Below are 14066 nucleotides of genomic sequence, written 5' to 3' on the forward strand. Positions count from 1 at the left end.
ATTTCTGGAACTGACAGCCAAAACATCTGGGGACCCACAGGTTGAGAACCACTAATGTAGATGAAGTTGGCAAAGTTCTGTGCAACTGATTGAGTGTTATTGACTTCAGATCAGATTTACAAACCACAGAAGAAGTACAGTGAACAGAGCATTTTTATGGCACTTGGTCATCTACCTTAAGACAGTTTCCCTAAATCGTGACATTTATGTGAATAGCCAAGTGTGACTTCTTTGATGGATGAAACTTGGGAAAGCAGAATCAGCATTTACTATGTGTCTTTCCGCAGCAAAAGAAACACAGAGAATGTACAAATTGCACACTTTTCAAATCAAGCTGTTTAAAATAAGCCTGTTCACATAGCACACAAAAGGAAACTGAGGGAATGCTGTTTGGCCAGGCTTAACCATGTGCAAGAGGTGCTCAGGGGAAGGATTCTCACCAAGGTAAGTTTCTGCACAACTGCTGAAGCCCAATTGCATGATTCATAAGAATAATATGTACACAGCAAAACCAAACCAGACTCCTGTTCCAAACAAACTACAATGTAAACATTGATATTGGGAAAGAACAGAGAAAAGGAGAAAAATGAGGACTTGGATAATTTGAGCAGGTTTCTGAATGTATATTTGAAGTTTAAGGAATGAAGACTAAAGAATTAAGACAAGGCCTCGTTGACTCCATCAGGATCAATATGTGTTCACATTTAAACCATTTTAATGAGGCCATTGCCCATGATATCTCAATAAGATTTATTAGAAATACCAAGTTACTTTGCAGAAGATTCAATTTTCTGGAAGAGTAGAATGCTGGTATATAGATAATGGAAAATAAGCACAAAAATGTCCATGCATTTTATAAACGGCACAAAATAAAGCTAAAGTTTCAAATGCATTCACTGATATTGCTTAACATAAAATTGCAGTGTTTAAATTAAATACATAATTTTACTTATAACCACAGATTGATTTCTTAATAAAGTCTGAAATCCTCCAAGAATGATTGCAGGAATTTCAAAAGACTACTTTTATTATGTAGTATGGGTCAGAGATCTCATCTTTTGCACAGCCATCAAATCTGAACTCACAAACTCATTATCTTGTATATTTCAGTGTAGCTCTGCCTAATCTTACTCCATTTGCCACTAGTTGCCCTTTGCACCACTAATTCTGGGAATCAACTGTTCCTGCAGGTTTTACGATATACAGGAAATGTAAGTTTTTAATACAGCTATGAAATATGAAAATGAAATATTACCATAGTTGGAGCTTGGGGCTGTATATTTGGTGCTGGACTTTCGAATGATGTTTTCATGGATCTGGAACCATTCATTTTCATTATTGCACCTGAAAAAAGTACAGCAAATATTTCATGTTTTCTTATAAGACGTAACTGAATGACAAAGGGAAAAAAACAGCTATTTGCAACTTTATTGAAAAACAATACAATGAAAAAGAGAAGTCCACGTGACTCTATTTAGGAAAAGTAAAATTAGAGAAGGAATACAAATATGGTTAGGCTTGTTTTCATGCAGAACATATGTGCCATATGTTAGAAACTCGTTATCATATATTTACTTTATGTCCTAAATTGGTTCTGCTCTTAACAATTACCTATCGATAATCAGTCTACCAGCACTATGACATGAGGTATGAGTCTTTTTTTTAAAAAAAATGTGGTGGACACATAAAAAATTGTTCCTTATTAGAAAACATTCCTATGCTGGTTATACATATTGTTCCCTTTTATTCTCTGATTTGTGACCTTAAAAGGACAACAATAACATACATATGTGATTCCATAGCTGACAAGATCAAAAACTGATATTAGGCTCTGCACTAGATGAATGACTCTACAAGTATTACTCTTCTGATTCACCCACCCATCTCAAACGAGGAGTTGCAATCCATCATGCAAAGACAGACTAAATGTGTACGGTTTCTTTTCCAATAAACAATCAAGCTTCATTAGCTTCTGGGATACACACAGTGCTCATAGTGATTATGAATGCTAATCCACAAATACATTCACTAGGAACAGATGTCCCAGGACGTTTGGGAAGGCCTCCCAGCACCATTTGGCAACAGTAAGAAACAAGCAAGAGATTCTTTTTATATACTTTACACTGCAGTATAAATCCTCCAAATAAATGAGAAAAGATCCCCCATCTAGCATGTCAGAAGGTTTGTGGCAGGGAAGCAAATGATGGCAAGTCAAGGTTAGGCTAGGTTAGTAAGTGTATGAGCTTGGTATTTTTCTGTAAACGATTGCAAATTCATGTTTTAGACTTTTATTTTTAACTGCTGAATTATGTGACAGCTTTTCATGATTCATATCAAATACTTACATTAAAGGGTTCATAGGTTAATGATAGAACATATTATTATTGTTGTTGTTGCTGCTGCTGTATTTATTTGTTTATATCTTGCTTTATCTTCCCCACAGGGGACTCAAAGTGGCTTAACATAACAGGATTAAATATAAATAGTATTTAAAAATTCCCAGTTAAAAATCATTAAAACAAATTCAAAGTTAAAAACCAAAACACCCCTGAATTGATCTTAATCACCATCTTTAAAAGCCTGTCTAAATCAAAAGGTTTTAGCCTGCCGCCGGAAGGACAGCAAGGAGGGGGCCATCCTGGCTTCCTGGGCAAGGAGCTCCAGAGTCGAGGGGCAGCCACCGAGAAGGAAGGCCCGCTCTCTTGTTTCCACTAACCGAGCTTGAGATGGAGGTGGGACCAAGAGAAGGGCCTCACTTAAACCACTTTAAATCGCTTACATCTCTACACTGAGTAGCAAAGATAAGAAATACTCTCTGAGACCTCTGAAAGCCACCAACAATCAGAGGAGACAATAGACAGATTACTTTTAAGATTCAGTACTAGATAATTTTAGATGAATTGTTTTATTTGATACTGTCATAAACAGAACCTCTTCTAGAATGTTTTCAAAGAGGTTTGCAGAAAACAATCTGTTTCTGGAACTGAAGCAGGCAGTGAAAACTTCCTTATTCTGCTTAGTTTTAAATAGTTTTTAATATTTTTTCAGGGTGTTTAATCACCTTTTTATTTAATAGTGTCTGCTTTGTTTCTATTGTATAAACATTGAGAAACACAGTTAAAGGCTCAAAAGCTGAATAAGTTTAAAATAAAATAAAATAAAAGTGTTGCCTTGTGTTTTAAAAGATCTGTTAGTCAATAATACATTTGCTATTCCTTTTGACTAATATTTTTAAAACAGCATGGTCAAAAATGAAAGCTGAATATTACACAATGTGATTATTTCAATATGCTCACCACAAAAGATACACATAAATCATGAGAGTACAAACTACATCAGTACAGTTTTATTTAGCACTATGGCCACTATGCATGCTTTCCTGCCCATAAGTGATTATCCTTTTCTGATGATCAAGATAAACAGCATAGATACTGAAATAGTTTTGATGAATGGTGAAGCTGACTCAATTCTTAACAGTTGGTAAGCTGGCTGAGATTTCTGGAAGTTGAAGTCCAAAACATCTGGAGGAGAAAAGGCTGGGAACCACTGCTATAGATTAAACCATCACAGAACAGCTGCAGGACTACAGCCAAAGTAATTTCACTCATTATTAGCTTCACCACTCATCAGCTCTATTTCAGTATCTACTGCAGTTTTCCTTGGTCATGCTATTATTTATATGCTGCTTTCTCCCTCAGTGATCTTGATAGCTCTGCTTCCCACCCTTTATTCTTACAAGAACCCCATGATATATGTCAGACTTATGCGTCAGTGAGAATTTGAACCAGGATCCGCCCAACCTTGTCTAACACTAATATCTATGATCATGTTAACATGGGCCAAATAAAACATTCTCACCTCAAACCAGCTGCAAGCAGTCCATGCTTTTAGCTTTTAATCTATCACAAGAAAAACAGCAGGTTACTCTGGAGCTTCCAGGAAACTCCAGAGTGATCCCTAATATTTTTTATCACTCTGGGCAATCTAGTGTCCATGTATCAAAAAGACCCAGGACTATTTTGCCAGTCAGAATCAGTTCCCCGATAGATACTTGCTTATGATGTCACTTCTGCTGATCATAAGGCTGGGCACCAGTTGTGATCTCAACAGAAGCAAAATCGCTGGTACGCTTCTGCTGGGAAACTGCTTCTGGCTGGTGAAATAGCAGCAGCAGCTCCCAGGAAGAAAAGGCACTGGTACTGATGTGCTGATTGCCTGGCAACCCATCTGACAGCAGAACAGTCGAATGGTGTATTGGGGGCAGCTCCAGACTAGAATATTTCGCCTAATATAAACCCAACCTGTATCACACAGGGTCTCCTGCTTTCTTCTCTATGTTAATAAACAGTTTTATAATCACTGCAATTGATAAAAAATAATTTCAAATAGTGTGGCTTATATGCAGGAAGAAAACACTACATACTGAAACTGTGAAACTGATTATAACACAGGTCTCTGTGAAAAAGTCAGTAAGCTGTTTTTTGTATTGTGCATTTTGCTTTCCTATGGAGAAAGTGTTATGTCACTGCTGCTGTTTAAAGAACTATGCCATAGCATCCGAAGGCCCAAGCACACAAATTAGAAAGTAGCAGAGCTGGTATGGGATACAACTAATTCAACTACTTACTTGATGCTAAAAAAACAGCTATGGTAACCTGTCAGAGACAGGAAGACACAGTTGGTTTTATATTTATAAATAGCTTATCCCAGATAATGAGTATGGAATTAAGAAGTTGCTTACTTGTAATTGTGATTCTTCAAATGGTCACCTGTGAACTCAGACATATGGGTTATTCTAAGCTGAGCTGTTTAGAAATTTCTAGAGCTAAGCATATTTTTGGCAGAAACTCTGCCTCCCTCCTGAACATATGCATGACCTGGTAGGGTTCCTACTTTTCCTGTTGGCTCCAAGCCTGCTGCAGGAGAGGAGAAAATAAATATTCATGATCCCAAGAAGGGGAAGACGAGATGTGGGTTGTGTGACTCCATAGATGACCCCTTGAAGAATCATGTTACAGGTAAACATTCTGTTCTGCTTCTTTGTAGTCTCCATGACTCATACATATGAATTATTAGTAACTAACTACAGTTCAGATATTACATGCTTCAGATATTACAGGATGAGTTAAAAGTGATAATGCTTTGACTCAAACAGCCCATCTATAGTGATGCATGATGGTCAATTGCTGCACCTATAATAGTACCCTTAATATCTCTTATATCTTATGCAGAAGACAATAGAAGCTACCACTGCTCTTGAGTCAATTTCTGGGCCAGCCAAAGGGCTTTTGACATTGATCAGAAAACCTCTGATGAGTTTGGCACTATTTAGGTCCCATCTAGGGAACATCAAAGCAGTTCCATAGTAGTGATAATAATCTCCCATGACAGGTGGAAATTGATTGTTATTTTTTTTGGGGGGGGGGATAATATCTAGTCTGGGCATAATGTTATTTCCAGTAAAGTGAACATAAGAATTTTTTGTGCTCCAGGGCACAAACCTCACTAGGTTATGTACAAACCTCACTAGGTCATGTGCCAGCAAAAAGGCTATCTAAAGAAGACTCTGCAGTCATACAATATACTGAGAAATGTGTCAACAGCCATCTTTTTGGCACCCCATTACTCAGCATACAAATCATAAAAGCCAAAATGTGTATAAAATCATAAATCTAAAAAGTGCTGACTGTATAACAGAAAGGAAAATCCTAAATATACAGGTTTGTGTCTGGTATGCATACCAACTAACTCAAAACAAGAAGTAAGGACAAAATAGTTGATTTTCCTAGGTGATGTCAATTCTTAACATAATGAAATCTTAAGATGGAAACTCAGAAGACTAGGAAATTATTTTCTTCTAAATATGGTATAGAAAAAAAATCATATTAAGGTATCAGGAAGCAAGGCATGCCTTTCAAAAACTCCAGTTTCCAGAGTATGTTCAAAAGCTGTTAAAGCTATATAAACAGCCAGACAACTTAACAGCACTGCTGCCTGAGGTGACCTAAATTATTTGACAAAATAAAGTACTGGTAATTGAATTGTCAAAAGACTTCTACAGATGAATGTAACTACAAGCCACTGATCTGAAGATCTCACTCCACATGGGACTGGCAGGTGTGCATAGTGCAGCCATCTATATATGCAATTGGAAAAAAGACAAATCTGTCATTGCCACGTTTGTTGGGCACATTAAAAACAAAAAGGCACTCCACTGAGCAGGTTGCAATCATCAATACATAATCACAAGGACATCCAAAACTCCTGAGAGAGGAAGTGATGCTCTAGTTGGCTTTTGTGCCTTGGTATCAAACAAGCAAGTAATGTGAAAGCCATCATGGTGGCCATGTAGTACTTAAACTTTCTGAGCTATTTATAAGTAGGCTGCAGAAGCCCAAAGAGCTTCTTTTCATATGGGCTGAGACTGTTTTATGGACAGATAAGCTTTGCCCATCATGTTATCCAAGTGTGCACCTAAGAACCTGATCTTTTGAGGAGAGACAACTAGGGATACTTGTTGATCATTAGTCCTAGACTCAAGATCAGAGTATGTGATGAAGAATGTGCCACTACCAATCAGTCATCAATATAGGCATATATAACCATTCTATGAGAAAGCACTGCTATGTGCTTGCAAGCACCCTTGGCACTTGTCACTGTGGTGAGGCTAAAGGGTTTATATCAGAAAGAAAACTTGAGCAGGTGGCGAAACAATGGACAAATAGAAACCTGGAAGTATTGCAGAATTCAATCATTAAAAACCAGCCTGGGTCCCCAGAATATAAGAATGGAAGCAACAGTGATCATTTCAAAGTTCATTAGAATGATGTCCTAAAAACCTATCCTTTGATACTGTAAAACTTTAGAAGAAGAGTCCATTCTAGTTGTGGAAAATAAGAATTTGCTCTATTACCTGATCTTCCAGTATAGTATATAATTTACAAGAGTCAGCATGATGTAGCACTTTCAGTGTTGCACTATGACTCTGGAGATCAAGATTTGAATGCTTGCTGAATCATGGAAATCCACTGAGTGACCATGGCAAGTCATACTCTTTCAGCCTCAGAGGAAGGCAAAGGCAAAATCACTCTGAACAAATCATGTCAAGCAAACTCTGTGACAAGTTTGCCTTAGGGTCATCATAAGTCAGAAACAACTTGAATGCATACAACAAAAACATAATTAATCAAGCTTCTCCAGGTGCAGAGCAGGAGAGGAGTATAATTTTCCCAATACAGTCAGCAGCACAAATTCTATGGTATAACCTCAACTAATGATACTGAGAATCTAAAAATCCAATATTGCATCACTTGTGGAAAAAGTGGAATAGTTTGTCTATGAATCAGGATGCTTGCAGTGAGGAACTGAGATGGATGATATTGTTTGGGAGTAAAAGGCACCACTTAGAATATTCTCTTTGCTTTAAAAAAAATAAGAGTACTTAGACTGTATGGAAGTGCACGTCAAAGCAAAATATGCTTGAGATGTAGGCTCAATGAGAGAAAGACAGGCTGGTGATAAGAAGTCTGTTATCAATACCATGATTGTTCAGGTTGAGCAGATTAAAAGCCTGAGGTATTACTTCAGTTTTTGTTCCCTCAGCTGCATCTACAGGTTGTGATAAAGCTTGAATTTGATACCTGAATTAAATAAACAGACCTCTTCAAATGGCAAGTCTTTTGGAATGTGCGTCTGCTTCAAAACCTGAATGATGCTTTCTAGATGTTTTCACCCACAAGACATTACATCTATAGTAGTGGTTCTCAACCTGTGGGTCCCCAGCTGTTTTGGCCTACAACTCCCAGAAATCCCAGCCAGTTTACCAGCTTTTAGGATTTCTGGGATTGGACGGCCAAAACATCTGAGGACCCACAGGTTGAGAACCACTGATCTATAGTCATCTGGTGATTTGACTAGAAAGGGCAGCAGTTATTTCCAGTTAAAATGATGGACAGTAGCAATATATGCTACTTAATTTGCAGCCTGGAGTTACAGTGTTATACTGAAGTAAAACATTATGTCCACTTAATCTGTGTATTTCTGTACCTACAAGGATTGAATGGTATTTTCCTTATTTTCTTTGGACAACATCCATAACAATAGAACTGGGTGCTTTAATAAACAGCCACAATCCACTTCATGAACATTATAAGTAATCTCAGTCTTTCTTGACATAGGTGTAAGTAGTATACAGCAAAGTCGTCAATACTGGAGGCATCAGTTGCATCTTTATCCATTTGACTATTTTTTCTGTGATCACTATTGCAAGGTTTTGATATTTGAATGACTTGGCCATCCAAATGAACTAATTAGTATAAAGTGGCACATATGTCAATGGGGAGAGAGGATTATGTTTAGGACCCATTACATCTGGAGAAGAGATGTCAAGAGCTAGCTGCTAAGACCAAGAAAACAGATAGATAAACAGTGTGAGTAGAGTTTCTGTTTGTCTGGAAGGAGGGCAAATATTTCTATTGACCTGGAGACTGTGGAAGTGGTGACCCTACATGCAAGGTCAACAGACCTCCATGACAATGGAAAACTATAGTGTGGGGATAAGTCCCAATTGTGTTGGTAGTAATAGCCTGAGAGATTTGTATCTGAAAATTAAGAAAAGAGTAAGTATGAGGAAAGTAAGGGAAATTAAAGAAAAAAAATAAAGGCATAAAAACTGGTTGTGGTGTTTTTTTTACATTCAATAGAAAGCTGAAAAGGCAAAGAGGTTATTAAATGCATGAAATAGCAGCTGAAGACAAAAAGGAACTGTAAAGAGAATATGGAAACACTACACAATCATATGCACTGAGAAGTGAGTGGATTCCTGCCAAATAATTTTGTCAGTTCTTGAAGTTAAGCTTCTAAACAATTCAGTACAATGCAGAACAACTCAGACACACGAGTCACAGATACCACAAAGAACTGTATTTCATATACCTATCTCAAAAGATCTCTGACCTAGCATAAACAACTCATAGTTTTAATTTATTTGTGCAATAATTACTTACGTGTAAACTTTGAGAACAAAATCCTTTTCTTCTTTGAGTTCAGAAATTGATGGAATTACATCCATGATACTCAAAACTGCACAACCATATGGACGCCGATAATGCAGATGAGATGGACCCTTTCTTGAGTCATTAAGCAACATACGACCTAGAACAAATAGATACTAGCATTACAATGCAGCTTCCATTCTCAATTTGGAAAACATTTGTTTTACATATAACTCATGAATGAATTATTAGTAATTTTCTCACTTTTAACTGTCTGTCTTTGATAAGGCCAACTGGCTAATCAATAAATTGTTGTTGTTGTCCTCCACTTTTAACTCATATGTGCTATTTGCCACTAAAAAAGTCAAGAGTATTTATTGCTGTTCAATTGCATAAGTAAATAAGACGATAAATTAAGAATTTAATCAGCTCAACTATCAGAAAACCCTAACTTGCATTTCAGAGAGTTTATGTTTTTGTATGTTAAGAGTAAGTTATTTATACTTTATATACAACATAAAGATATCCAGTTAACTTTTTGAATAAAGGAGAATTTTGCTTTTAAAAGTGACAATTCAGCACCAAACTAAATGCTAAAAAAGTATGTGACAATTCCTCAGAAATTATACTTTGGATCATTAAAAAGCCCTAAATAATATTTAAAATCTAACCAGAACATTATTTTATCCTTTGAACTAGTATGTCCTTTAAGATCGTATACAGCTAGTTCTATAAATTTATTTTAGTCCAAAATATCTAGTAAATACATATTTCACCTAGTGATCTTAATTCTTTCATCTGCTGGGCTGAAATAAACAGGATAGTTTTAAACTGGGAAAGGATTTATCAGAAACAATGGTAGTGACACCATAGATAGTACTTGTTAGTCCTGGGCAGATGTAAACCCCTTTAGTATGTCTTTTATGGTGAAAACACTACGATGAGACAATTCATAATAAAATAAGAGATAATGTCAGAAGATTAGACTCCCTAGTTGGAAGGCACTCAGCAAACCACTGGAATAGAAAGGAGGGCAATGTTGAACAGCCACTCAAGCTAAATGAATATTAACCTGCTTACATGCTCAGAAGAAAAAGGAATGCCTGAACCTCAGCAAAAATAACATAGGAACCCAGAATGTGAGGAGAAGAAACCAGGGGAAGCTCAGAAATGGAATCTATAAGCATTGCAATGCTTGGGATGCATAAAACTAAAGTGGGTAGGAGTGGAACATTTTGAGTTAAATAATTATACATTGTTTTATTCAGGAGAAAATCTAAGAAGAAATGGGGTGGCATTAATAGTGAGAAGAAATATAGCAAAAGCAGTCAAAGGATGTTAATGCAAAATCTGACAGAATAATATCAATAAAGTAAGACTTCAAGAGAAACTCATCAATGTAAATAAAATTCAGGCTTATGTTACAACTAAGGAGATGAAATTGAAAGATTCTATGTTAAGAGTTGAGAAAGAAATTGATCACACACTGAACAGGAAATTGGCATGGAAAACTAGGGAAAAAAGCAGAACCACAGATTGGAGGAAAATTTAGCTGAGAATCAAGAAATGAAGCAGGAGAACAACTGACTGAATTTGTGCAGCCAAATGCTTATTAATCACAATTGCATTCTTTCAACAACTAATGTAGTGATCTTATACATGGACATCACATGATGAACAATACAGAAATCAAATAGACTACATCACAGGAAACAGCACCATTACCTTTGCAAAAACAAGACCAGGAACAGGTTGTGGGACAGACCATGAAGTAACAGTACAGTAGAGTTCTGGTTATCCGAGATAAATGGGCGTGCTGAATGTCAGATAACTGGGTGCTTGCAGAAGGGAAGAGCTTCCTCCCTTCGGCAAGCGCCCGGTTTAGAGAAGCCTGGGCCATGCTGCTGCCTAGCAACACAGCCTGGGCTTCTCCAAAGTGCCGGGCACTTGCAGAAGAGAACAGCCTCCTCCCTTCGGCAAGCACCCGGTTTAGGAAAGCCCGGTGTATGTTACTAGGCCTTCCCTAAACCGGGTGCTTGCTGAAGGGAAGAGTCTCGTCCCTCCGGCAAGCATGTCGGATAATATGGTAGGTCAGATAACCGGAAGTCAGTTAACCAGAACTCTACTGTATTAAAATCAAAGTAATAGTAGGGAAGGGGAAAGGTTTTCCCCTGACATTATGTCTAGTCATGTCTGACTCTGGAAGTTGGTGCTCATCTCCATTTCTAAGCTGAAGAGCTGACGTTGCCCATAGACACTTCCAAGGTTATGTGGTTGGCATAACTGCATGGAGCAATGTTACCTTTCCGGAGCGGTACCTATTGATCTACTCACATTTATATGTTTTCGAACTGCTAGGTTGGTAGAAGCCGGGGCTAACAGTGGGAGCTCACCCTGCTCCCCTGATTTGAACTGCCAACCTTTCAGTCAGCTAGTTCAGCAGCTCAGCAATTTAATCCGCTGTGCCACCGGGGGCTCCAAGAGTAACAATAAAGAACACTAAACCAAACACACAACCCGAAGTACATCCTCATAGAATTTTAACACATTGTAAAAAAACAGATTTGCAATATTAAACTCAATAGACTGGAAGTCAGAAAAAAAGAGAAGAAGGGATGAAAGAGTAATTTAAAGAGAACCATTTGAAGATGAACCCACAATTTTAGAAAATGAAGTGGAAGCGGAGGCTGCACTCGGAGAACATGAATCACTTGGAAGAGATAACACATCAATAGAGCTGCTTCAAGCTACACAGACATGATCTATTCTAGTTTTATCTAAAATCTGTCAACAAGTATGGAAAAATAAAAGGATGGCTCACAATGTGAAAAAGCTCTATATACATTCCAATGCCCAAGAAAAGGGGTACCAGGGATTGCAGTAACCACAGGACCATCAGATTAATTTCCCATGCAAGCAAAATGATGCTCAGAATTCTACAAAAATATTTGGGACTGAAAAAATTCAGATGCTCAAATGAGGCTCCAAAAGGAAAGGGGCATTTGGAATCATGTTACAAACATATGTTAGATAATGGGGCACACCAAATAAAACCTTGGATTGTGTAGATCATACTCACCCCCCCCCCCCAAAATAGAAAAGGATTACACTTAAAGAAATGCTTGTACCACAACATCTGATTGTCCTGATATGTAAGGCAAAGTGGTCAGTAAATGCTGTATTTTATCACTTTTAAAATTTAACTTGTATTTTGAATGCATAATATGTAAAACAGAATTAGAACTGGAAGAGGCATGAATAGGAAAAATACAAAAATTAAGATATGCTGATGCAATACTAGTAGCAAAAAAAAATGGAACAATTACTGAAAAAAATCAAGGAAGAAAATCCAAAGGCAGTTTTAAAAATGAACATGAAGAAAATTAAAATAATGACACAGTTGATTTATTTAACTTTAGGGTATAGGATGAAGACACTATAGTGGATCAAGATTTTTCATACCCTGGTTTAATCATTGATCAGAATAGAGACTGAAGTCAAATAATCAGAAGAAGACTACAACTTGGAAGGTTGGCATGAATGAACTAGATAAGATCATGAAGTGTAAAGATATATCTTGGAATATAAAAATTAAGAATGCCCAGGCCATTTTATTTCCATTTTCTATGTGTGGTTGTGAATGCTGGAGTAAAGAGCTGATAGGAAGAAATAAAACTCATATGAAATATGGTGCTAGCGGAGCGAGTGCTAAAAAAACAAATCAATGTGTCCTGGAACAAATCAAGTCCAAACTCTACATAGAAGTCAAGATGACTAAACTGAGAAAACGTGACTCACTAGAAAAGGCAATAATGCTTGGTAAGGTAGAAGGCAGCAGAAAAGTAACACTGCATTACAGGTGGATAGACTCAATCAAGGAAGTGACATCCCTGACTCTCCAAGACCTAAGTAGAGCTGTTTTTGATAAGGTGATTTGGAGGTCTCTCATTCATGGGGTCACCACAAGCCAAAATAACTTGACAGCTGGTAACAAAAAAAGCATTTAGGATCCAACTGTGCTGGCCAATTGTTGAATTCCAAGTTGCAATTTGAAAATCTTCACATACCAACATCACAGATTTTTCTGATCCAAAATTAATGTTTTCCAATATATCCAGCTCAAAAGCCTAACTACTGATCAGGCCTAACATAGCTGTAACTAAGTTATTAATTGAATGCTGGCCTACTGCAGAAGTCAAATTGCGGCAATATATAAGGTTCATTCCACCCTACATGTCTTAATAGCAGTCTATCCTAGATAACAGTTAATTATTACAATTAGTAAACAATAGGAACTTTTGCTCTTTTATCTTGCCATTTCTTTTCAAAAATGTTTTTGATTTAAAAATACATAAAAAGTAGAACAAATAACAAAACAATAACATTGGTTGCTCAGGACACAATGGAAGAGTCAAAAGTATTATTGATATAATTAATAAATGGAAACCACAGTATAATGCTAACATGTCTAGCATGCAAAACGTATTTTGTGTTAATCTTGAGTAAATGTATTCAATAAAGCATACTGTACCTAGCCGGATTACATGAGCAACAATGTATAAATCTTTTTTCATATCCTTGCTGCTGAGATCCTAGCAGATTAAGAAAAATATAAATATCAATTTCTAAATCATTTCCATTAGAAAATATAGACCGTAGGAAGAAGTAGTTACATATGTGTCACAATAAAATTTATATATAGATGTGAAGATCATCAGATAGAAACAAAAATAACATTTTTTCTTGAGGATATATTGCATATATTCATTTCTAAAAACTGATGAAAAACTGCACAGAAACCCTAATTTTATAACACAGCAGGGATATAAAACAGTTGAAATTATTTTTACATGTAATAACAAAACAAGTGAAATATATATCTTTATAATAGCTCTATAATTGTAATAATTGTTTAAATGATGTCAAAACTTTGATACTGTTTGATCTGAAATCTTGTCGGTACATTATGACTGCGAAACTATAGGACAGGCATGGGCAAACTTGAACCCTCCAGATGTTTTGGACCACAACTCTTACAATTCCTAACAGCCGGTAGGCTGTTAGGAATTGTGG

At 36.7% G+C, this 14066-nt stretch overlaps 1 protein-coding gene across 11 annotated transcripts in view; it reads right to left on the bottom strand.

Moving 5' to 3' along the window:
- Positions 1-14066, bottom strand: part of dock3 (dedicator of cytokinesis 3) — a 241236-nt gene that overhangs the window by 117406 nt on the left and 109764 nt on the right. For all 11 annotated transcript variants that reach the window (XM_062970075.1, XM_062970074.1, XM_062970073.1 and 8 more), the window contains exons 11-13: positions 13525-13585; positions 9006-9153; positions 1256-1344 (exon numbers count right to left, since the gene is read on the bottom strand). In XM_062970075.1, coding sequence (XP_062826145.1) covers positions 1256-1344; positions 9006-9153; positions 13525-13585 — 298 coding nt within the window. The remainder of the gene's footprint in view (positions 1-1255; positions 1345-9005; positions 9154-13524; positions 13586-14066) is intronic.

Source organism: Anolis carolinensis, chromosome 2 (assembly GCF_035594765.1).
Source record: "Anolis carolinensis isolate JA03-04 chromosome 2, rAnoCar3.1.pri, whole genome shotgun sequence".
NCBI lineage: Eukaryota > Metazoa > Chordata > Lepidosauria > Squamata > Dactyloidae > Anolis > Anolis carolinensis.